General features: G+C 44.8%; 1 protein-coding gene across 2 annotated transcripts in view; it reads right to left on the reverse strand.

Annotated features, from left to right (window-relative positions):
- The window catches only part of col12a1b (collagen, type XII, alpha 1b), a 71,507-nt gene that overhangs the window by 24,440 nt on the left and 22,563 nt on the right, over positions 1-24,504 (reverse strand). The window contains exons 16-45 of one of the 2 annotated variants that reach the window (XM_076273147.1): positions 22,889-23,038; positions 22,400-22,519; positions 21,947-22,111; positions 21,628-21,774; positions 20,893-21,035; positions 19,210-19,339; positions 17,584-17,729; positions 15,955-16,084; positions 15,341-15,477; positions 14,716-14,845; positions 13,639-13,778; positions 13,256-13,388; positions 13,127-13,147; positions 12,352-12,491; positions 10,925-11,054; positions 9,591-9,730; positions 8,597-8,726; positions 7,885-8,024; positions 7,364-7,493; positions 6,818-6,957; positions 5,893-6,022; positions 5,645-5,784; positions 5,234-5,363; positions 4,822-4,961; positions 4,312-4,441; positions 4,015-4,154; positions 3,621-3,750; positions 3,315-3,454; positions 2,597-2,726; positions 1,437-1,579 (exon numbers count right to left, since the gene is read on the reverse strand). In XM_076273147.1, coding sequence (XP_076129262.1) covers positions 1,437-1,579; positions 2,597-2,726; positions 3,315-3,454; positions 3,621-3,750; positions 4,015-4,154; positions 4,312-4,441; positions 4,822-4,961; positions 5,234-5,363; positions 5,645-5,784; positions 5,893-6,022; positions 6,818-6,957; positions 7,364-7,493; positions 7,885-8,024; positions 8,597-8,726; positions 9,591-9,730; positions 10,925-11,054; positions 12,352-12,491; positions 13,127-13,147; positions 13,256-13,388; positions 13,639-13,778; positions 14,716-14,845; positions 15,341-15,477; positions 15,955-16,084; positions 17,584-17,729; positions 19,210-19,339; positions 20,893-21,035; positions 21,628-21,774; positions 21,947-22,111; positions 22,400-22,519; positions 22,889-23,038 — 3,995 coding nt within the window. The remainder of the gene's footprint in view (positions 1-1,436; positions 1,580-2,596; positions 2,727-3,314; positions 3,455-3,620; positions 3,751-4,014; positions 4,155-4,311; positions 4,442-4,821; positions 4,962-5,233; positions 5,364-5,644; positions 5,785-5,892; positions 6,023-6,817; positions 6,958-7,363; positions 7,494-7,884; positions 8,025-8,596; positions 8,727-9,590; positions 9,731-10,924; positions 11,055-12,351; positions 12,492-13,126; positions 13,148-13,255; positions 13,389-13,638; positions 13,779-14,715; positions 14,846-15,340; positions 15,478-15,954; positions 16,085-17,583; positions 17,730-19,209; positions 19,340-20,892; positions 21,036-21,627; positions 21,775-21,946; positions 22,112-22,399; positions 22,520-22,888; positions 23,039-24,504) is intronic. The other variant, XM_076273146.1, reaches the window with a different exon arrangement.

Genomic DNA, 24,504 nt, shown 5'->3' on the forward strand with positions numbered 1-24,504 from the left:
CATCTTAGAAGTCAGATAAGACAGTCTCTCTGCTGCTAACACTTAGCCCCTTCTGCCATTACTAATCTGGCACTGCTAATGTATATAATGACCTCACTGTTAATCCCCTGTTTATGTGATCTGAGTGAGATAACATTTTCAAATAGACATGTCATACAAACAAAGCTCTCAGAGGTTAAATGCTAAATAAACAGTATAATTTTGTGAGAGTAACTGCTTTGGAAGTTTGCAAACGGCTGTCAACTCCGGATTATATTGGGGAGGGACTAAACGGAGCGAAAGACTGGATCGAACACACACACACTCACACACTCACACACACACACACACACATGCCTCTTTTGAGTTTTATGAGTGGGGTGGGCCCTGTTCTCTCTGTGTCAACACAGACCCCACCACTGGGCTATTGCAGCTATTGTATACATTACAGGCTGTCCCAGAAAAGTCTGAGGCTGATGCAGGTGCTCTCATTGTCATTGGCTTTCCCTTAGGATAATGTTAGACCGTGTGAGGGAGATAAAAGGGCCACAGTTTTGACGGGCCTGCTGGTGTGAACAGCAGAGTACCCACATGTGTGCACCAACTGGAGACATCCAGTCACTCACACACTCACCCATCTTCCCCCATAGATGTGCTACAAATAGATGGCGTGGCTGGCAAACAATTTGGAAAAAGAAAGAGAGGAGGGGAAAGGGAGGTCCCCTGCCATGAAAATCCTTTCTTTTTTCTTTCCTTTTTTCATCCCCCACATTTTATCTAAGCCTTACAGCTGCACTAAAGAGAAATGTAATCATTAAAACAGGCTCATTATCCATCCGATCTCGCACACCAAAACTTCAAACACGTTTTCATAGATGACATTCACAGATGGTGCAAGAGTTGTATTTTCCAACGTTTTGCAATACTGTAAAATGCTGGTTGTATGGCAATTAGTTCTATCTTTTATCATGCAATCCAAGACATGCACATTCATGCATAGAACTGGCCCAAGAGCGAAAGGAACAAGATTTCGGCATAACTGAAAATCAACCTCATTGTTATTGAACGTCGGCAAGTCTATTAAACTACTATTGTTTCAGTGCATTAGAGAAGAGGGGGTACATCTGCAGCCAAGCTAACTCTTTATGACAGAATGAGACACTAGCCTTCTTGTTTTCTCCAAAAGGGAAGAAAACTAGCTGTGAATAGATTGCATTTCCACTGGCTGTTTTCCAGCTCTCCATTTCAACCACAAGTCTATCCAGGACAGGGCCTGAGAGTATCCATGAGAAGCCAGCACCCGAGGTGCTCTTTCTAGACTGTGAAAGTGAATATTCCACCAAAACAACCCCCTCTCCTCTCCAATTGCAAAATTAGTGGCAATTCGTTCCAGTGGTCAGACAGTTTTTTTTTGTTTGTTTTTTTGGTTTGTTTGTTTTTAAACACCAGATACTTACAAACTCAGATGGCCTGACTCCATTGACGGGCTGGTAGACAACGCGGTACTGCTGCACCCGTCCTGAGGCAGGCTCCCATCGCACATTCAGGCTGTTAGGGGTTGGGTTGTAGACCTTCATATTCCTGGGAGCAGTGCGGGGCACTGTGGGGGAGGGGGGGGGGGGAGAGAGAGAGAATTTCATCTCAGCCAAAAACCTTTTTGGGAGGAGGAAGACAGAACTGTGTGATGGAAAAACCTTCACTGTGGGAAACCTATAGAAAATAAACGTCAAGATCCGATAGCGTTACTCAATTTCAAGCAAGAGGAAATTCCATGAAGTCAGGAGACAAATGCAGACCTAAGCAGGCACCAAGAGCGAAGCCTTTTTATGGTACACATGCTGAGAACATGGAGAGAGTGGGGAGCACAATTTTGGGTTTTCTGCTAAAACTGCTTTCTCTAAAACTGAAGCAGATGTCAGTAAAGTGCATTTAGTTCTTTACTGCACAATAGTTAGATCTCCTCAGCGATGGATTGTATTAGGGCATACCCAAAACGTATTGCAATGCCTATTGTCCATTTATATTTGATTCACTGCCTTATCTACTACACTGATGTATTGTTCCTGAAATGACAAAGCTGCCATTAAGAGTTGTAACCAAAAAGAAGTCTTCTACATCTAGTGTATCATGACATGATTATGTAGTCAGGCGTACATGTGAGATCTGGTAGTCATTTATACTCATTTAACACAATGTATGAATCTTCCAATGCAAACTACTCAACAGAGTATTGCAGACTATCAGGGAATCATTAGACACCATAAGGCCAGTAATTGGGACATGCTCCACTGCAGTCTGTGGTTTCCAATTAGTTTCCCTGGAGAAGATTTTGCTGAATTAGCATGGCACGCACAAACGGCACTGACGTTTAGAACATGATTTAACCACAGAGCACCCCCCCCCGCATAACCACTAGACAAGCTCCACTAGTTTCCATATTGGGATATTTGGCAGAAAATCACATCTCATCTGAGTCATTAGTTTTTTTTTTCCAAGAGTAGGATGTTCTTGACATCTTAACTTGGTGTGAGACATTAACACTGTGTGACAAGGCTTAGACGTGTCCTAGAAATTCACCAAAACACAGGCCTGACTAAGAATAAGTGGCGTGACTTACATGTCTTTCCAATTTCCGACATGCGCAGGCCTTCACCCTCTGGATAGACAGGGGCCACAGTGACAGTGTAGACTGTGTCAGACAGAAGATTCCTCAGGATGGTCGTGGTTGTGCCTCCAGATACTTGTTCCTGTTCAAAGAAAAGTACATCATGTTGACAACACAGTTTCATTGAAACACTGTTTAAGGACTAAACTCTGCCCTTCTCAATCCTACTGCATTTTAATGATATTGTGTTTCTAGAGATACGGGATGAATTCTGAACCAAAGTTTTCATTCATTCATACAGTACAGCTCAACATTTTGTTTCCTGTTCGTAAAAAAAGTGCCAATCGGCACAATTCAAATTCTGGCTTGGATTTTCACTCTCTGAAACTAGACTAGACTATTGCAGAGATTCTACATACAGTACTTGAGATCTGGGAATTTTTTCTGGGAGTTTTATCTGCAATGTGCTGCACCTTCCCTTTTTAAACCAAGCAGCAACACACTTGATTCAGTATATACTCTTTTGATCCTGTGAGGGAAATTTGATTCAAATTGATTCAATTCATTTAATCACAGGTGGACTGACTTGGCACGTCAGGCATGTTCACACATAGTCGGAATGAAAGCCTGCAGCCACTCTGCACATGAGGTCACTGAGGTGATTGACCTCTGCTCTAACTTAACCCCAACTCCTAAACAATCGAATTGTTCTCCCACAGCGGCGGCTCACCATATCCTCAGCTCCGCCAGATGCAGGCACATAGAAGAGTCTGTACTGCCTGACGTTGCCCTCGGCCGGTTCCCAGCGCACCTTCAGGGAGCTGGTGGTGGGATCTGTGACCTGTAGGTTCTTCACCCCGCCCAAAGGCTCTGAGGGTGGAGAAAGTTCAGGGCAAGGAAGGAGAGGGGAGGAGAGAAGTGTGTGTTTTTAAAGACACATTTGCATCATGCCAAAACAAAATCTTATAGCAGAGACTTCAAAATAGAAGTGGGGACGGATTTTTAAAAAGTTTCTCCCGTCTCCATGTGGACTCACTCGTCTTTCCATTCTCTGACTGGCGTTTTCCCTCCACATCAGCATAAACAGGCACCACAGTGACCTTGTATTCAGTGTCTGGCTGCAGGTTCCTCAGCATTGTATTGGTTGACACTCCCGATACCTGAGCCTGAGGAAAAACAGCAGGAGCAAGATGGTGACTGTTTGGTCTGTGTACTACTAAAGCACTGAGATAAACTCCATGCTTGGCTCAGAAGATCATCTGGCAGAGAATCCCATTGACAAATGGGAGAATAGATTAAAACTGAGAGCATGAATTTAATACTATAACTCTCCAAGTGCCAACTAAGTCACTGCAATCTGGAGCCTCTTGAACCGGTCTATTTGCAGACATGTTGTGTTCTTCACAAGCTAAGTTCTAGTCTGTATTTACCACACTCTCGGCTCCTCCAGTAACAGGAACGTAGAGGACGTTGTACTGGCGGACATCCCCGTCAGCTGGGTCCCATTTCACCCTCAGAGAGTTCACAGTGGGGTCAGTCACTTTCAGGTTCTTCACACCACCAAGAGGTTCTACGAAAAGTATAGACAATGCATAGTATTAGAGACAGAGATTCAAAAGAGGGTTGAAGTAGATATGGATAGTCAACGACTGCAAAAATGCTAGTAACTGAATGAAATAGTTCTTGGTTGAAGCTTGTATTTAGATACACTTAACATCTAGACTTACTTGTCTTTCCATTTTCAGACTGCAGTTTGCCCTCCACCTGATCATAAACTGGAAGCACAGACACCTTGTAGACGGTATTAGCCTCCAGACCTCTCAAGACAATGTTGGTTGTGCCACCTGAGACTTGCTCCTGTTTACAACAGGTAATAAAAGTCAAAATGATAGAAGTTACGGAGAGAGAGAAACTAAGAACAATGAACATTGTGCCATTACATCAAAGTGCTACAATCAATGTTTAAAATATTTGATTTGATTTGAGCACTGAAAAATGACAATTACATTACTATTTGACTGACATTTACAATGACAATCAGCTGTTTCCACATCAGAACAAAGTATGAGTAACCAAATATACAGACTATATATATTTTTTCAATTACGATACGAAAAAAATTTGTTTGAAATTCAATGGGTTGACAGAACAATATCCAGATTTTTGAAAGCACATTTCAACAAATCATCGATGTTGGATCAATCTAGTTAGCACATGGGGAAAATGCAGTGACGCACCATCTTCTCATCAGCTCCTGGAACTGGGACATAGAAAACTTTGTACTGGCGCACATTCCCCTCGGCCGGCTCCCAGCGGGCCGTCAGCGTGCTGATGGTGGGGTCCACCACCTGCAGGTTCCTCACTCCACCCAACGGCTCTGTGGAGGACAAAGAGCAAGGTACTTCCCAACTGCACGATTCTCAAATTTAACCACACTTTTCCTTTTAAATATTTTCTTTTCACCAATGACATATGCTGTAAGTGGAACACTTGCATCATATAAGTCCTTTATGAATTGTTTTAATAGCTATTGATTACATAGACTATTAAATAAAAGTTTCCATGCCCATCTGTATAAAATGAGTACTGTATAACAATCAAGTGGACTGAACACTATCTTGGGCTGTGTAAGTTCTCATATGAACTTACTGGTCTTTTCACTCTCGGACTGTGGTAGGCCTTCCATCTCAGGGTAGACAGGGGTGACTGTGACCGTGTACAGAGTATCAGCCACGAGGTTCTTCAAAACTGTGTAGGTCACACCTCCAGAAACTGTCTCCTGTTCGCACCAAAAAACAGTGTTTGGGTTAGAATCCAAAGATGAGTTGGTTTCTGTCCCTCCCTCTTTCTCAAACACACACTCGCATAAATACAAACACATGACACATATGAACAACACACACTAATATCAGTGAATTGGGAATTATTTCATGATCAGTCTTGCAAATAAGTGACAAATGACTACATGTGTGGTGCAACATGCTTAAATTAGTTTGCAGAATAACCAGCGATGTCAGACTGCCCATAACTCTCGCCCTGCTGACAGCTGTCCCCTCTCACCGTCAGCTCCTGTCCACCGCCGGCAGGCACGTAGACCACCTTGTACTCGCGCACGTTGCCTTCGGCTGGCTCCCAGCGCACATTCAGGGTGGTGATTGTTGGGTCCATCACCTGCAGATTTCTGACTGCACCCAAAGGCTCTGAAATAAAAAGTAAAAAAAAAAAACAAATAAGGAAAAGTTTCTCGTAAGGTTATGTCTGGTTATTATTCTCTGCTGAGACAAAAGCAATCATGGCCACCAACTCACTTGTCTTTCCGTTCTCCGCAAGCTCTGGACCATCGCCTTCTGCGTATACCGGCAGCACGGTGATGGTGTACTCGGTGTCTGGCTCCAGGCTCTTCAGCAGCAGGGTGGTGGTACTCTCAGATACTTGTTCCTGTTGCAGAAATGGAAGAGTTGTAACTAAGAGGGCATGAACCTGTCCGTCCCAGCTACCTATCAGCAGCTGAAGAACATTTCCTGGTGTGTGACCTCAAGAAGGATTCAAGCCATTTTTTAAAACAGTTTATTTCTGCTGAGAGGGAAATGCTGACCAAGCGTGAGGTTAAGCATGAGCACGTTAGCGTATATGGACATCGAAGTAACAGAGCCAACGGAATATTAAACGATTTTTAAAAATCTTCCAGGACAAATTTTCCACTCTGTGAGCCAACTTTTTTTCTCTCATCAGATTGAATCAAATTCAAAATTACAACGCTGTTCACACTCTGTCAGTTCCCAGCCAGGCTGAACATTGGCGTGCCGATTCTGCCTCAATGCAAGTTCACTCAGCACATCTAGTAGGCCTCAAGACAAGCTCTACCTCCCACAGTCTCTATTGAGCAACTGCTGTCCAAACAGATGGCTTTTCACCGCTAGCCTCCCCCTCCGAACTGTCATTTACTGAGACTCATGGCCAGACATGGATTGAGTTACACGCTCTCTGATGTAGAGAGGGATTTCGCTCTGAATGAATGTGAAGAATAAGTCTGTCTGTGCCGCTGTCTTTATCTGCGCCTCTTTGGAAAACCGACAGCCAGCGTTTGAACTGACATTCAACTAGGTCATGAGAAATATGCTGGAAGCGGTACTGAACACCCTCGGTGACCTTGTGCATGCAATACTCAGTAACAACCCGCTGTGACCTAGATCGGAGAGTATAAAAGCTGAGCCAGTCAGCAGACATTCCTACCATCATCTGAGGTCCCCCAGTGGCGAGAGCGTAGAGAACTTTGTAGCCCTGGACGTTCCCATCCGCCGCCTCCCACACTGTGTTCAGGGTGGTGAAGGTTGGATCGATGACCCGCAGGTTTCTCACTCCGCCCAAGGGCACTGGGAAATAAGAGGGGGGGAACAGTAAATAATCGAACTTAAGATCCACTGAGGAGCTCTTGTTCTTGGCTAATGCTGTGTTCTCTATGGCAACTGGATATAAACTCTCTGCTTCTGAGTATGAGATACATTGTATGTTTATATTAGAATGTAGAAGAAAATAATTTACTATGTTCACTTCATGCCTGAGCTGTTTCCACTCGACCCTTTTCGGAGAGCACTTATTGGCCAAGTATAATCAACACTGTTCACACGACAGACTTATTTGACTACATTAAACAGGCTCTCTTCTGTCTGGGTGGATTCTTTTCTTTTCATGGGAAACCATCTGAATTCATTGGGCCTGTCAGTGTAGCACTGGATTCTGTACATTAGACAGTTGAGAGACTGGGTAGAATCAACTCACATGTTTTTCCGTTCTCAGACTGACGCCTTCCCTCGGTGGCAGGGTAGACGGGCACCACTGACACAGTGTAAAGGGTGTTCGGCTTAAGGTTCCGCAGGACAATAGTGGTCTGGGTAGCTGGGACTTGCTCCTGTTTAAAACATAAAAAAGACATTGCCTTAGAGATGCAGCATCCTGTAGGCCTTGGCATCTACAGGTGGCACTCACATTAGCAGTTATTAGATTAGTTAGTGGATTTTCTTTTAAGCGAGTAACAGATTATAGTACGTAGTAAGGCCATTGCACACAAAGTCTGTATTTTTCATCCGTAATTGTTGCATGGAAATATATATTAAAAGATAAACAATTTGTCAATCACATTTACAGACCGACTCCAAAACATTCGTCCATCATGAACGTTTTTGAAATGTTTTTCTCTGTTCCTCGCATCAGTGAATGGGATTTCCAATTGCAGTGTTCTTAATTTGGTGGATTTAAAAAAGCATGTCCTCGTGTACTGCATGAATATGCTGTCCTCGTACCATATCCTCTGGTCCTCCGGCAGTGGGGACGAAGAAGATCTTGTACTGGCGTACGGCCCCATCAGCTGGATCCCACTTCACGTTCAGTGATGTCATGGTGGGGTCAGTCACACGCAGGTTCTTCACACCACCCAAGGGCCCTGGTGGAGGGAAAGCACAATATTTTCATTTTACTGCTTTGGCTCCCACTCCCAAAATCTGACATCACATCTCGCTGCACAGGCCAACAAGTTGCATCACATGGCGTACTTGAGAGCCGCTCAGATCACAGTGAGACTGTTTGAGGATGTTGGTGCCATGTTGCCATTTCATCCATCATGCTTCAAATACATCAAATTTACTGAGCCATGCCAAACTGTTACTCATCCCAGCCCTGTGGGCTACATTATTTTTGGGAGCAGTCTCCAAATGTTCAAATGCAACCATAAAAATGTGCGCTCCTCGTTTTTGTTCTACTGTTTGCACATCCCAAGTAGCAACGGCTTGGCTAGGAATGCACGGGCGGTGGTATCATAGTGGTTAAGGACTTGGGCTAGCATGCAGTAGCCAAAAAACTTGTGGTTTCAATTCCCAGCTTCCACCATTGTGCCCCGAAGTTGCTCCGGAGACATTGGCCCTTGTAATATAATTGACATAATGTAAGTCGCTTTGGATAAAAAAGAAATACATTTTATCTGTTAAATAAATAAATGCAAATGTAAAATGCTCTCACTTGTTTTCCCGTTCTCAGACATGCGCTTGCCATCCCCTTCAACGTACACAGGGACCAGTGTGACGGTATACAAGGTGTCAGGCTGAAGGCCTCGGAGGACGGTGCTGGTGGAAGTGGCAGCTACTTGCTCCTGTGGAACAGTCCAGAAATATTTCAGATAGAGTCTAACATTCTGGCTTTTTTTCCAAAACTAGTTACTACACCTTTTCCCCTAGCTAGCTGCACTCTATTTGTGTGTTCACATGAAGGTCCAAAGCCAATTACTGTTAAGTGAAGTGATAGTGTGTTATAAACCCTGATGGTGACTTGTCGGAGGTGTACTGTACGTCAACTAATGTGACACGTCATAGAGGACGCTTCTTTCAAAAAATTTGAGTTCTGTGTGAGTACGCCTGTAAACAAATCCATGGTTACGTCAGATTCTGTTTCTGCTAGGGAGAGAGAAGTTCGTTCCAAAGCTGAGTGCCGTGTTATTTATACCCTATGCGCTAATCAAGAGAACTTGATTTAGCTGTGAGGGTGATTCCCATCCGAGTGCACTTTGTAATTGGAGGGGGGGGGGGGGGGGGCTCTGTTTTGCTCACCGACACTAGAGCGAGAGATAGGGAAGAAGAGTTGAATTAAGTCCCTGCCAACTGACCTGATCATTTGTTAAGGATGACTCACCTCACAGTCAAACCCAATATGCATCACTACAACACAAGTTGGAATGAGACCTTTCTGCAAGGTAAAACTAATACTGATGAAGGCCAGATGGGGGATGGAGTGAGGCAGGAAGCCTCTCAATCTACAGCTAGCCAGAAGAACCAGCGTATAATTCAAGGATGCTCAGTACGCTCTGAGCTCTCCTAATATTTAGTTTTGTTATGCTCCTAAATCAGACCGCTCAGACTTGGAGATCTAGAGCAATAAATCTTCTATTCACATTACAACCAACAGTCAGGGGCTTCGAGGAGTGGCAAGCTGTCGGGCCTACCATGCCTACCATGCCTACCATGCTCTCTGCCCCGCCTGCTGCTGGCACGTAGACCACCTTGTACTCGCGCACTTTGCCCTCGGCTGGCTCCCAGCGCACATTCAGGGTGGTCATAGTGGGGTTTACCACCTGCAGATTTCTCACTCCACCCAAGGGTCCTGAGGGATAGGAGACCGGAGTGAGCACACAAACGACAATAAAAACAAAGATAAACAAAACACATGAAAGGGAGGAAAATACACTGAGCCGTGAGGGAGGAGAAGGAAAAGAAATGCTAATGGAAAGAAACGTTTTGAAGTCAGACTTTAAGAGGGTGAAGGAAGGGCAGTTGTAGAGAGATTTAGGGTGTTTAGATTTAGTGAGTTTGGCGTGATGGACAGTGAGTAAAGTGACTGCTAGAAGACATAAAGGAGTGGGATGGGGAGTATGGGGTCAGGAGTTCATTGAGGTAGAGGGCAGCCAGGTTATGGAGGGCTTTGAAGGTAAGAATTTTAAACTTGGAGAGGATAGGGGTGATGTGGGCAGAGTGCTTAGTATGGGAAAGAAACCTCGCTACTGAGTTTTGGGGTTATTGACGTTTTTGGAGAGACCAATAAAAAGGGAATTGCAATAATACGGGAAATAATGAAGGCATGGACTGGAGTTGTGCAGTGTTGTTACCGAGATATGGAGATCCAAGTTGAGTGCGGAGTCGAATAACACACCAAGAGTTCTAATAAGAGGTGAGAGTTGAACATGCACACTGACAGAAATGTTTGATGGTTTAGTGAGTGGGGTCAACCAGGAACATTTCAGTCTTCCGCATCTAGTAGAGAAAGTTGTTATGCATCCAAATTTTTAAATCTGAAATATGGTCTGTTAATGTGTTGGAAGGAGAGTCAGCAGAGGCGTGGGTACTGAGATTAAACTGGATGTTGTAAGAATAGCAGTGAAAGGAGAAATCATGCCTACTGGATCTGCCCAAGTGGTAAGATATAGATTAGGAAGAGAAAGGGGCCAAGAACTGAGCCCTGAGGGACGCCACATGTAACAGGAGAGCAGGAGGACTTAAGTGTGATGAAGAGCTGTCTATTTGTGGGATATGGTCTGAACTACAGTAGTCCTACTGTATGCAAAACTGATGTAAAGCTGATATGGAAAAAGGTTTCCACAAAGAACTCTTCATCAGAAGGTTCTTTGCCGAACACTGCAGGGTTCTACCAAAGAGTGTTTTCATGCTTGAAGTCTATATGCAACATGAGCATTCATCCCAGAGATGGGAAGCAGATTCCTGTTTGGCAAATTATCTCAACAAGAAAAGTTTAATATCTACTATTGCTATAAATCAATGCTGTAGCGTTGAGATGACATACTTGTAGTTCCCTGTCCAGAGAGGTCTCTGCTCTCTCCACTACGGTAAACCGCTGCCACGGTGATATTGTAGGGGGTGTTAGGAGTGAGCTTCTGGAGAACGGCCTGGTTCTTCTTCCCTCCAACCTGAGTCTGTTTGAAAGAGACGTATCAACACTTGAATCATTTTTGTTGTTGTTGCTCAAGAGTTCAACGCTTGTCATTATCATGCAAATGGATTCCAAACATACCCAGCGCAAACACAAAGCTTGTATATCAACTTGGACATTTATTAATTTTGACATGATGTGGTCAGTGTTTGTCACAGAGGTCTAATAAATCTGCAACTGAATGAATAACCTCATCCCAATCTTCTACCAGTGGGATGCCGGACCACTTTCCCTCAGCTCATAAAGGAACAACGTGAAGACTCCCCCGTGGTCCACTCTAGATCCTGCAGCCTTTATTGAGTAAACATTTTGCTTCTTAGACCACTCTGAGGATTACCTTCATAAGAGATGCATAGCTCCATGATTAATTTTGGAATTAAGTGTTTCCGGAGGTCATGAACATCTACAACAAATTAGCCACAATATCTTAAGCAAACAAATGTTTGATTTATGCTTATTGTTAATGTAGTCAGTCTGCTCATACAAGGTTTTTTAAATCATCAACAAATTGTTGATAAACATCTAATGATATGAGTGGATTATATCAAAATAACAAAACTGACATCTATAGTCCCTAATCCATGCAAGACATTCCAACAAGATTACAATGTGTTATGATGCTCCGTCTCCATGCAGATGTCTGCTGAAATCACTCTGATAGATGATTATTGACATTTACATCTTTCATGAGAATTTTCTTTGGAAGTCTTTCTAATGTCTGAGGGATCAAAACAAAGTCTTTTATCAAGACATCTGCATAACCTGAGGTAAAAAGTAATGTAATCCTGGTAAGCCGCCTACTAACTGATACTACTGTACCACAGTGCCAAATTCCTAAGCATCTGACTACATATGCTTCCCTCCATAAACACTGGGAGAAACAGAAAAAGAGGGGCCTTTGCCAGAATTCTCTTGAATGGCTATGAACATTTTCCTACGATGGGTAGTAAAATGTGAGGCCGTACCCTGCTCTCCCCCCAGAAATCGTTCATTACAGATACGGGATGGAGATCAAGTGTGTGGGGTTGCTGAAAGGTATAGGAAAGACCTTGTTTGGGCTCCAGATGAGTCACTACACCATATCTACGTAGCTGTTCCTCTGGAGCTTCCAGCTTTCCAGTAGGTTTCCTACCATAATTAACAACATAAGGGCCAATCGTAGGCCTTGAAACACTCTGTGCTGCGGAAAATCAACTAGGGACTATCTGAGTTCATTTCACTAAATACAAGCACACAGACACACACACTCGCCCACACACAGACAGTCTTGTCCTACTTACAGAGATGGCCTTCCCTCCAGCCGAAGGCAGGTAAGTGATCTTGTAGTTCACGACTGGGCCAGGGGCATGGTCCCACCGGAGGGTAAGAGTGGTGGTGGTGGCGTTGAAGACTCGCAGGTTGGCTGGAGGTCCGATGGGATCTGTGTTCAGACACACACACGCGCACACACACACACACACACACACACAACCTCGTGTGAAGGTCACTACTTTCACGGAGGTCTGCAAGGGAGGGTTACAGGACCCCTCGCAGTCTGATGGCTGCTGCTCCCAAGGGTCACATGGGGTGAGTGAGCTGGATGAAGCCGAGGGGAATTATGGGAAATTATGATGGGGTGGTGTATGCTGGCCAAAGTGAAACAAATGTACACAAATGCAGCCAGGCGGGTTATACATATGACATGCACTTCCATTTAGCTGATGGCTCGTAAATTGAGACACTGATGGATGACAAATTATTTGATGACGGATGGTAGGATGGAATGACACAAGTGATAAGATGAGACACGGTGACAACATGAAAGACGTGGATGACATGAACTGATGACATGATGATTGGCAGCCGGTGTTTCTGATGGAACTTTCGCTCCGGTTCTTTAAGAGGTCACACCTTCTAGTTTTTTTTTTTGTGAGACTGGAGCTCAGAAATGCGCATGCAGATGTAAAAACTTAAAGTGTGTTTCTATTAACACTTTATCATGATCGCTTGCATGACTGTTAAATATTTTGGTTTAATATGATGATAGATTAACCTATTCCAGAGGTAAAGACATACCAGTGTCTATTTTCTTTGGTTCTAGAAAAAGACGTTGAAGAGAACAAAAAGTTATTAGAGCTCAAGTTCAGAATAAGTTTCTCTGAATGTTTGGCGAGTAGGGGCTGGAGGTTTGCGGGGGTGCCTTACTTGTACGCTGGGTTCCCATTAGGTCCTCGCTCTCGGACTCATCAGGGTAGATAGCGGTGACGGTCACATCATAGGGAGTATCTGGGTCCAGGTTCTCCAGAACCAGTGAGGTCTCATCGCTGTTCAGGATGGCCTAGTGGGAGCACAGTTCCTGAAGTGAGTTCTAAATATAGAACACTTGCTGTGGAAAATGTCTATGCTGATTTTTTCCTCCAAGCCACTTGATTACCTTGGATGAATTGATCATGTGCGCCAAAACACTCTGCCAATCAGCTCGTACAAATGGTGTAATTAACTCTCTGAACAAGATTTATATTTGGCAACTATGAATGAACTATGAATGAATAAACTGTGCTTAATTATGTTGTGGTCAGAACACTTACATTTTCAAAGTTCTGCTCTCCCTTCTTAGTCCAGCTGACGCGGTAGAGGAGCACATCGGGGGCTCCGTGTTCCCATGTGGCTCTGAAGGAGGTCTGGGTCACGTCAGAGAAGCGGAGGTTTTTGGGCGCGGGCACCACATCTACTCATACAAACAGACAAGCGAGGAGATTAGAAACACTTTGATTGGGACAAATAGTTGTTTTGGCAATATTAGACATTGAACATGGTTGCCAGTAAAGACGGTTTGAATCAGAGTATGCTGCTGCTGTGTGTGTGTGGGGGGGGGGGGGTGCAAGGCAAGGAAGGAGTGAGGGAGAAATAGAAACAGGACTCAGAGTGGACGTGATTACAAGGGAATCCTGGATGATGAGGCAAGCTAATGGCGTCAGCAGGCCTGTGGACCATGTGAGGTACTGCTTGCAGGGCCGGTGCTTGTTTAATGCCCCCACCCCACACACACACCCCCCTTTCTTGAAAGTGAAAAGCGGGGCGTGCGCGGTACACCGCGGCTCTTGTGTGGCTGTGCATGCCGTGCTGGACCCATGTTTGTGTGTGAAAAGGAAGTGCCTTTGTGTGACAGGGCTGAAAAACAACAGCTTGGCTGCTCATGTGGGATTAATGAGCGGCACGGCCCCATGCAGGGAGCGATAGCAGGGAGACAGACGCACACCGCCAGGAGTGCAATGGCGTAAGACCGACCGCATGTGTCCAGAGCGGCCAGAACGAGATGAGAGAGGGAGGAGGGGAGATGTGAGGGAGGGAGGGTGGGAGAAAAGGATGGCTGTAAAGATAGACGCAGAGAACTGCAGCAAGACGTAGACAAAAACTAAGGAGGAAGGGGGTGGGGGGGTGGTGAAGGCAGAGGAAGGAGAGCAGACAAGAAAGGGAACAAAAAACACTTGAAGCAGGTCAGTTTACGCACAAAACGTTCCACACCGGTGTGCTCCCCGCAGCATTAACAGACATCTTCACACCAGGGATCTGGCCTTAGTTCTGGGCCGTATGAGAAATCTGGTGTCTAGCACGGCTGTTTCTTAAAGCCCGTTGCCACGGCAACCCATCAATATTTTGCCCACCTGTGATAGCAGTTCCAAGCATTGGGTTTCCAGGACCCTCGTCGTACACTGGAGTGACCGCAACATCGTATTCAGTTTGGGAGATGAGGCTGGTAAGGACCAATGTGGTGATATCGCCGTTCACTTCAACCTGACAGATAGAAATGTTTCAGTAAGTTAGTTTACTTTGAGGTTTGCTATGGCCCTACTCGCGGTTAGCTTTCAAAGGGTTCAGTCTGAGGCTTGCATATTTCCATGAAGGTTGTGGAAAACAGCTCTGGACTTGGAAATAAATTACTGCAAAACTGACTGACAGTGCTTCTGAGGGAGAGAAAGATTTTCTTTGTGGTGAATCTTTCTCATGTGATTGTGTCATTTAACGTCTAGACCAAGAGAATGATTTCTGAAAATTACAACCATTATCATATGATCATTTCCCAGAACAAGCCAAATCTCCCTAACACTTTCAGAGATCTCCTTTCACTTCTAATGTTTTCAGACTGGCAGACCAAAAAGTGCAATAAATACAGAATCTAACGCTGAGTGAGTTATGTGTTGTGGAGGTACATGAGACAACAGTTGACAATGGTGAGATATTTGTGCCCCTTTGTAGGCATGTTTCTAACTCCCATGCATTTGGTGTTACCTCTTTGAGGTCTCCTTCCTCTGGCTTGTAGGTGATGATGTATTTTCTGACATTGCCAGGGGCAGCATCCCAGGTGAGCCTCATGCTGCTGTGGTCCACATCAGTGATGGTCAACTTGCCTGATGGGGGCAGGGGCACTGTGGACAGAGAGAGGGAGAGAGAGAGAGAGAGAGAGAGAGAGAGAGAGAGAGAGAGAGGGGGACACAGAGAGAGACAGGGAAAGTTGTTTTGTCATCTCGGTCTGTTCTTCCTCTGTTCTTCATTTTTTATTTTATTTTACATGTCATACATTTTATATGCTATGCTAACAAATTGAATGAGCTGAACAGGGGAGTGGTAGTATGTAATAACAAGCTGTGAAACAATGTCTATATGTTACAAATCTGTAAAGAACATATTGGAAACACATTTATCTGAAGACGAATAAAAAAATGAAGAGCAACGATGTCATTTTGGTCTTGTGGCCCGTGACCAGCATGCAGACAGCAGAGATGATGTATCATGTCACTGAGACCTCAGCGGGCACATAAACTATGAACAGGACAGTTGCTAGAGGACAGAGCAGCGGGTGGGGGGGGGGGGGGGGGGGGGGGGAGGGATAGGGGGTGACGTACAGGTGACTCCGGTGTCTGTGAGCGGGTTGCTGGCTGCCTCTCCGTGGAGCGCAAACAGGGACACTGTGTAGGCCGTGTTGTGGAGCAACTGCACCAGCTGGACATCACTCACATCGGCTCCGACGCGCACCTGCAGGAGATGGACAGAGGGGAGAGAGAGAGAGGGAGGGAAAGAGAGAGAGAGAGAGGGAAAGAGAGAGAGAGAGAGAGGGAGGGTGGGAGAGATGGAAAGAAAGAGAGAGGGGGGGGTGGAGAGACCAATAGGAGGAAGGAAAGGATGTTGCAACAGCGAGTTGGATAGATGGAAAGCAGGACCAAGAGAAAATGAAAGAGTGAGTGAGGAAGACAGGAAGAGAGAGAGGAGGGAATTCAGGGAGTGGAGTGGAGATAAAGGAAGGACAAACAGAAGAGTGGAAGCATAGACAGACAGAGGGAGGGAGGGAGCGAGGGAGGAAGTAAATGGAACCAGACGTCAGTGATGAACACAACAACCAGACAGAGCTTGTCAAGAGGATGTCAGTGAACAGCTGGTGGACAGAAATAACTAAGACCCGCTCCTCTGTGGGTCCCCTGACACTGGTCACCTTTTCCACTATTCTGACCACAGGGAGGAACAAAAAGCAACACGTATAACCTAGGAACCATCCTCTGTCTCTCTCTCTCTCTCTCAAATTAAAATTGCTTTATTAGCATGACTGTATGGGAAGCAGTGTGGGGTGGACATAAAGGATCTAGAATTAACAGCAGTCAGTCTTTCTCTCTCTCTCTCTCTCTCTCCCTCTCTCACACACACACAGACACATACATGCGCCTATACATATTAACACACACACACACACACACACACACACACACACACACACACACACACACACCTCCTCCTTCCTCCCAGAAAATAGCATCTGTTCAAATCGTGTTTGGTTCATATCATCTCAATGACTTCAGGGGGGAAATAAGACGTGAGGAGCCAACATGACCTCATCCTTCCCATTACCCCGTGTGTCCAGAGAGTCTGCTCGCCTGAAACACCCGCTGTAAAAAGTGCAGGCTCATTCCTGCTCTTTCCTGTTCCGCACACACACACACACACACACACTCTCACTCTCTCTCTGTCTCTCGGCTCAGGTCCGTACACATCGGCAGCCATCTGGAGTGAGTCAAGGCCTCACTGGCACAGGAGGCAGCCTGCTGCTGCTGCTGCGCTGCCTTTTGGAGCTTATAAAAACTGGAGCAGGAAATGCTGACTGCGCACAAAGCGCTGGCGGAGGAGGGGGGCCTGGGGGTGTGTGCAGGAGCTCAGGTTGGTGGAGGAGGGGGGGCCTGGGGGTGTCTGCAGGACCAGGTCAGGTTGGTGGAGGAGGGGGGGCCTGGGGGTGTCTGCAGGAGCAGGTCAGGTTGGTGGAGGAGGGGGGGCCTGGGGGTGTCTGCAGGAGCAGGTCAGGTTGGTGGAGGAGGGGGGCCTGGGGGTGTGTGCAGGAGCAGGTCAAGTTGGCGGAGGAGGTGGTGGTTTGTGGCTGCTGTTGCTTCTTCAGATTAGGGACAGCCCACAGGGATGGGATGGATGGATGGATAAATGGATAGATGAAGGAATGAGGCAAAGGATGGTTGAAAAGGAGTGAAGAGGCTTACCTCTTTCTCCGTGGTGGGCTGAGTGGCATTCAGGGCGCTGTACAGGAGCATGTAGCCCGAAGCACCAGACACCATCTCCCAGCGCACTCGCATGGTGGTCAGAGTCTCGTCGTACACGGTCATGCTCTTCACTGCTGGCAGGGGCACTGGGATGGACACAGAACCAAAAACACATCTGAGTGAAAGTGAGAGATGACAGGAAAGAGAGGAATGGATCTACAGGAAGATGTAGATTTCAAAAAGCATTATGGAGGTGGAAAGAAGGCGTAGGGTGCCAGGCAACTAGCAGTTGGGATACAGCCCAATTAAAAAACCAACAAACCCTCCACAAAAATCAACAGAATAATCAAAACCTTCAGTTAAACACATCAAACAAACAGGCTTATGATTTGCAGTAGGACTTTCCATCTACAGTGTGCTTACACAGACACAGGCAGAAGAATAGAGGGGGGAGAGAGAAAGTCAGGATGAATCTAAGCAGAACCGAGAGAGACAAGAGGCAGGAGAGTGACAGGGAGATAGAGAGGAAAGGAGAGAGGCCTTTTCAACACTTCACTTCAGGCATCCGCTATCATGAGTGTGATAAACTCCCGATAGCCCACATCACAGGCGCAAACACTCATTTATAAGGAGCTCCACTCCGAGTAAAGCCCAGGGTTACAAGCAGTGGTCTCTCCGTAACTGTGAAGGTCCAAGTTGGAGCCTTAGCTCAAAGCAACAATAAAGGAAGCCGCAATGACCTAACGTTATTGTAGTGTCCAAGTGGTGTATGACAAAACGATAAGTACCCTTTACGGTCTTGAAACGAGTCTTGTTATCCACACTATAAATATCATAGAGAGATATTTTTAAATAATCTATAAAAGGAGAAAAAGGACAAATTAAAGCCCAAAGTGTACTTTACATCATGGTAAATGATGTGAGTTTTCTTTATCCGCTCCAGTAATGAAACCAAAGGCGAGAAACGTCAGTGTAGTATTTCTCAGCAACAAATTCGATCTTGTGGCTAATGCATTTTCCAGCTGGTCATCTTACGGAAAACAGGAATTACCTCAGCACAATAACATATGGGGTCTGTATGGTTTTTATCATTCATATTAAAAACCACTATGTGATCTTTTTTTAAATTACCTTCATAACAATCTCTTCAAAAATAGATGAGTTTCAGACAACTGTTTATGGTTTCCGGAGAACAGACAAATCGCTATGGTCATTCCCAAGTGTGACTGACCCAGAGTCAGTCAAACAATTACATAATGCTGGCTGCAGACCTCGGAGGAAGTGCTTTCAAGGTTTACTTTGAGTAACTGAGTGAAGACGTGGTGCAGATGGAGATGGAGCAGCAACAGACATGAAGCCGAACTGGAAGACAGGGAGTGAAATAAAAATATAAAAAGGTATGTTCATCCTTGACCAAAAATGAAAGAATGAGAAATGAGAGAAAAAAGCAAAAAGACGAACAGCAGGAAAGTGTGCTTTCACCAAATCGAAATGAAACATTGCTGTGTTGAAAAGCATCTTTCATCATTCTCCTCTTAGCTTACTTTATTTGTGCCAAGCGTAATTCCCCAGTAACTTTTAATCCGTGCGCTAATCGACTAATCAGTGTGAGACTCAGGTACTTACGGGTGGTTTCCGTTCCTGTCAGGGGCTCGCCGCTGTCCTCTCCATTCACACCGATCACTCTCACAATGTACTCGGTCATGGGCATAAGGTCCTCCAGCACGATGGTGGGCACCTCTCCATCCGCAAACGCCTATCCAAACACAGTGACAAAGCAATAATGAGCGAGTCCTGTTATAACTTTGTTCATGCATACAGTAACTAGATGGACACTCGAACAGCACAGACCAATGGCAAATATACTGTACATCTATAGCCTATCGAGATCTCTCAATATTAGTATAAGTGGAACTAAATTCACTGAGCAGCTGGGGAGAGCGGGCTGTGAGAGCCAATCCAAAATGAAACGGGTTCTTCCTTGGCCTATGCTACAGCATTCCATCAAGTTTCATGAGAATTGGATAGCTAGTTTTTGCATAATCAAACACAAAGACAGACAAACAAACAAACTGCACCACAAACAAAACCTCCTTGGCAAGGTTATGAAAACAACCTCTTGGGCCATATACTCAAAATATTTTGTAGTGCTGTGATCATTATCAAATGTATCTTTTTTATGCTCTCTAGTCTTTAGCCTCTGTTAGCCTAGCCTACTCTGTCAACTGTCCTCAGGGTGATTCATTTAGGACACATTTGAAAGCCTCTGTGTGTCCTATTGTCTTACTTCTCTTGAAAAGCAGAAGTAACCAAAGTGAATCACAGAAGGAGAAAAACAGAGACGTCAGTGACCTTGATTCACCCAAGGGTTCAGCATCCAAGGAGTTTTTGGAATTCATCATTAGAATGTGTTGGAAGCCCTACGGGTCACACTGAATGTTCCAACTAGTGAAGAATCAACTGAAGCGAAGCAAAACAATATACGCATGCTCTCACACTTAGACATGCACTGACACACACACACACATACACAACACATGCGCTAAAAATAAAATATAACCTGTCTATGTGAGTGTGACTGAAGCATGTATTGAATTGTGTGCCTTGAATTGAGTAACTTAAAATGTTCAAACTGTCCCAGAGCCAGAGGAAGTGTCCATGTGGAACACTTGTGCTAGCTCAGACTCAGTTTATTTATCAGCCCCGGAGAAACTCAAGTGCCACACTTTAGTCTCGCTCAGTGCCACAGGCTGGTTTTTACGAGCCAGCAAGGAGCTAGCTGTGGGAAGGAGTGGAGAGGGGAAACCTCCAGGCCCCACTCTTGAGATATGGGGAAGGGGGAGAGCTGAGCTGAGCCCAACAGGATGTGAAGTTGAGGTCTCGAGCCCAAGAGATAAACACTCTCCATGTGAACCCTATCTCAAGGGCACGTGCGAACACACACACACACACACACACACACACACACACACACACACACACCCACACACGCACACTCACAACCTCCTCAGTGATGCTTTGAAATAAATGAAATGCAAACAAATAAAATGTGGTGTGTGATGATGAAGTGCTGTAGCTCACTCGTATGCTTACCAACACATTGAGGAAACAATGCAATTCATTAATTAACCTAAACAGTATTCAATTACACTGAAGTATGTGGTTATTATAGATTACCTAATGCATTCCTTAATATTAATTCATGTAACCTTAATTAACAACCCTCCACCCTCCTACATTGCATTTAATGAGGCACAAGTGGGAACACCACTGCAGTTTACAAAAGGTGTTTCATTTTGGTCTTCTTACCACTCTGGTCTCTCCTCCGGCTTTTGGCACATACTCGATGCGGAACTTCTCCACAGGCTCATCAGGAGGGATCCACGTTGCACGGAAAGAGTAGTGGGTGACCTCTGAGGTCTCAAGGTCAGTGGGCGTCCCCGGGCCTCCACCTGGATCAAGGGTCAAGGGTGAAAGTTGAGCAGCCATGTCGAATGGTTCACAGAGTGCACTTGCTCTTACTCACTCTCAATCATCTCTTTTCCACTGGTGGGCCATATATCACCACTCTGGAAAAGTATTTTGGCGTAGGAGGCTTTACAGCCATTTTCTATATTTTTAGATTAAGATATTAAAATTGATCGTAAACTACCATCCATGATGCTTGACTGGAGAAGACTAGAGATTATATCTATCTCACTCTGACTGCAGTAAAGGCCAAAACCCATTACTCTCCGAAGAGCCTGTTTTCTCCAAATTCCAACACTGTTTATCATATTGAGGGGAACAAATCTGCATAGCTTCTCGCAAGCTTATCAAGTTTTAACCACCAGCACAGTGCCTCCCTAATATACTATAAGAAAATCTCTTGGAGAAGCTTCAGGCTTTTTTTGTGAATACCACAAGGCTTATACTCCATATATCAACCTGACCTGGCTAAGTCAAGAGATCTTCATAAGAGGCTGGGTGACTGTAAAGAATCCAGACGCTTGGTGTTACCATGAATATGCAAGGAGATGGATGTGAGACTGTGGATTACTTTACCTGGACCCTTGACACTGTTACAGAGGTTGATGGTGAGGTCATCCACAATATCCAATAGGAAAGTGAAGTCATTGACGTTGTACATGTGGATATCTTCAGGGTCTGAGGCAATGGTTCTCAGCTCACCCTCATCAGCATTTTTCACACCTACAACCCACAACACACACACCACCTGCAAGTCATTTTCTTGTTTTGTGGAAAATCTGTTTCCTTACGTAGGTTCAAACAAAGTCGTTGCAACGTTTTTGGAAAAAAAATAATGTTAACAAAATTAAAGTCCATTAAAGCTATCACGAAAAGGAGGACAATGGTCACTCACCAATGGCATAGAGCTCAATGCCCCGATCTTTAAGGATCTGTGAGTTGCTGATAATGTCATCCTGGGATTTGCCGTCAGTGATGAGCACACCAATTTTGCGTGAGTCTGGGCGCATGCCCACACTCTCTTGGAAGTTGTTCTGTAGGATGTAGTTAAGAGCCAGACCTAAGGGAAAGAGTAGGTGAAACAGTCAAAAGCGGACTTTACCTAAATTTCATCTGGCAATCACAAGCTCTGAGCTCTAATAAATTCTGACAACAATGTCTAAAGCAAGGCCTTGTGTATGACTACGAACTAACGCAGCATGACTACCAATTTATAATCATCTTTGTATGTAGTTCCATCGTGACAGGCTTTGTGGTTAAACATTTTGTTTTCATACAATAATCGATATGTGATTCGGATTTGATCAAATGAATCAACTTCTCTCAGGAAATGACCTGAACTAAGTACCTGTCATGGTGTTGCCTCCTTTGTAAGGCAGGTTAGCTACAGCCTCCAACAGACCGTCACGGGTTGGGTGAGCGTTCAGGTGCCACTCAGTTTTGGGGTCTCCACTGTACTGAGCCAGACCTATCACAAAGAACAAGGAAGACAAGTGTTGAGATCCTAAGACTCAGTCTTTCTGCCTATCACAACAAACATCATCATAAACTCTCATAAAGACCTAATAAATGTGCAATGGTGCTGCTTAACACAGACCTTATTGAGCACTAATACATACACATATTAGTTATGTATTAATGGCTAACATGTCTTTGCTAAAATAAAGTGTTACAGAATATTTTTCTTGATCATCAGAACTCCCGGCCTATTACGGCAGCCTGAAGGAGTTTGAAAACTATCCCAGTCAAACAAACTCATCCTGGACTATTAGAATCCATTCTTTTGAAGAAGAGTTAACTCTGGTGTCAGAGGTTGTATGACAGATCAAACACTCACCAATCTGGACCCTCTGTGGACCGATGTCAAAGACACCAACCATACGACCAATGAAAGCGCGGATGGTTTTGAAGTTCAGGCGACCAATACTCCATGAGCCGTCCACCAGCAGAATCATGTCTGCCTTTGCCTGGGTGTTACACTGAGCTCCTGTCATGAGGAAGGAGGTCATATTCACACAGAGGCAACTTTCATATCAAACAATGACCTTCAAAAGACCTTGACAATACTAAGGGATGGAAGTGGAGAGGTAGTAAGGGAAGGAGGGAGGAAGAGAGAGGACCTGAGAAAGTAAATGGCCCCATTTTCATTCTGGCACAGAGCAAAAATGGATGTAAAAAAGAAAAAGAAAAAAAAAAACAACAAAGCAAAAATCAGTATATTGACATACATATTTTACTGTTTCAATTACAGCAATCATAGTAGCAGTTCATAGTTGTCACAAAAAACATTTCCATTGTTTTGCACTTGATGAATTAATATCTTCATCTTCGTTTCTTCCTTAATCTTCCATCCTTCCTGTTATATCCAAAAGCGTTTTTTGTTTCTGGCCCATGGCCTTGGAGTGTATCTGGAGCGGTCATGGACTTTGTCTTGCAGAACAACAAAAGGAGCTCCCCTGAAGCATGATCTACGAGCTGTTCCTTCAAGAGAATTATTGTGCATTCCTTGTGTGAGCAGCAATTTCTGCTCTAGACACCTGTGCAGCTAAAAGGGGTTTCTTAAAAGACTCAAAAGAATAGAGGCACACACTTTTTGGACATTGTGCTGCCAGAGTTTAAGTTCTGCAACTGAAAATGAAAAAAGGTTATTATTGAAATCTTCATTCAGGAGTAACTACAAAGGCATGTGTGAGGATCTTTGTTGTCCGAAGTGTATCATATACATGTTAGGCTTCTAAAGCAAAACTAGTTTTCACCAGTTTGCATTGTTGTTCACTCATTTTCCTGTTATGTGTTTACATTCCTTTTTGTATAGTCTATGTGATGTCACACCAAACTTTGCCCTAATGTGTTTCTAAATCAAAAGGCATTTCCTTGGGCAATTCCCCAGGGCCACCATGACATACCAAACATTTTCAGACTGTCTTCCTGGACTTTTTGAAAGCATCATTCTAAACATCCCTCTCACCCCACCAAGCTTTCCATTAGACACACGGAACTTTCCACTGAACACCTAAACTGCCTCCCCACCCCTCCAGCCTCATGCGTGTGCGCGGCCCAACTGAAGCATTCCCCCTGTGTTCTGCTTGAGTGACTGGGCAGGGCACTTCAACACCAGAGACTGGAAGGCGACAGCTCCGTCAGGTCGGCTGTGGGTCCCTGAATCTGGTCTCTATTACGGGGGAAGGGGGTACATGTCCAGGGTCAGGGCAGCATCTCACGAGTCTCAGGAAAAACATAACATTTTCCTAGCCTCACACTGCTATGTGGCTGTGAAGTGCCGTCGAGCAGTTTCTGAAACCCACTGCTTGAGTCTCTCTCACTTTCCTGCTCTCTCTCTCTCTCTCTCACACACACACACACACACACACACACACACACACACACATACACACACACACACACCATCTCACTGCTGCCTGTCCCTTTTTGGCACTCACTTGCACACTTTCT

This window comes from Alosa pseudoharengus, unplaced genomic scaffold (assembly GCF_046254945.1).
Source record: "Alosa pseudoharengus isolate Yale_2024_CS ecotype anadromous, Long Island Sound unplaced genomic scaffold, YU_APseudo_1.1 YU_APseudo_1.1_scf_7, whole genome shotgun sequence".
Taxonomy (NCBI): domain Eukaryota; kingdom Metazoa; phylum Chordata; class Actinopteri; order Clupeiformes; family Clupeidae; genus Alosa; species Alosa pseudoharengus.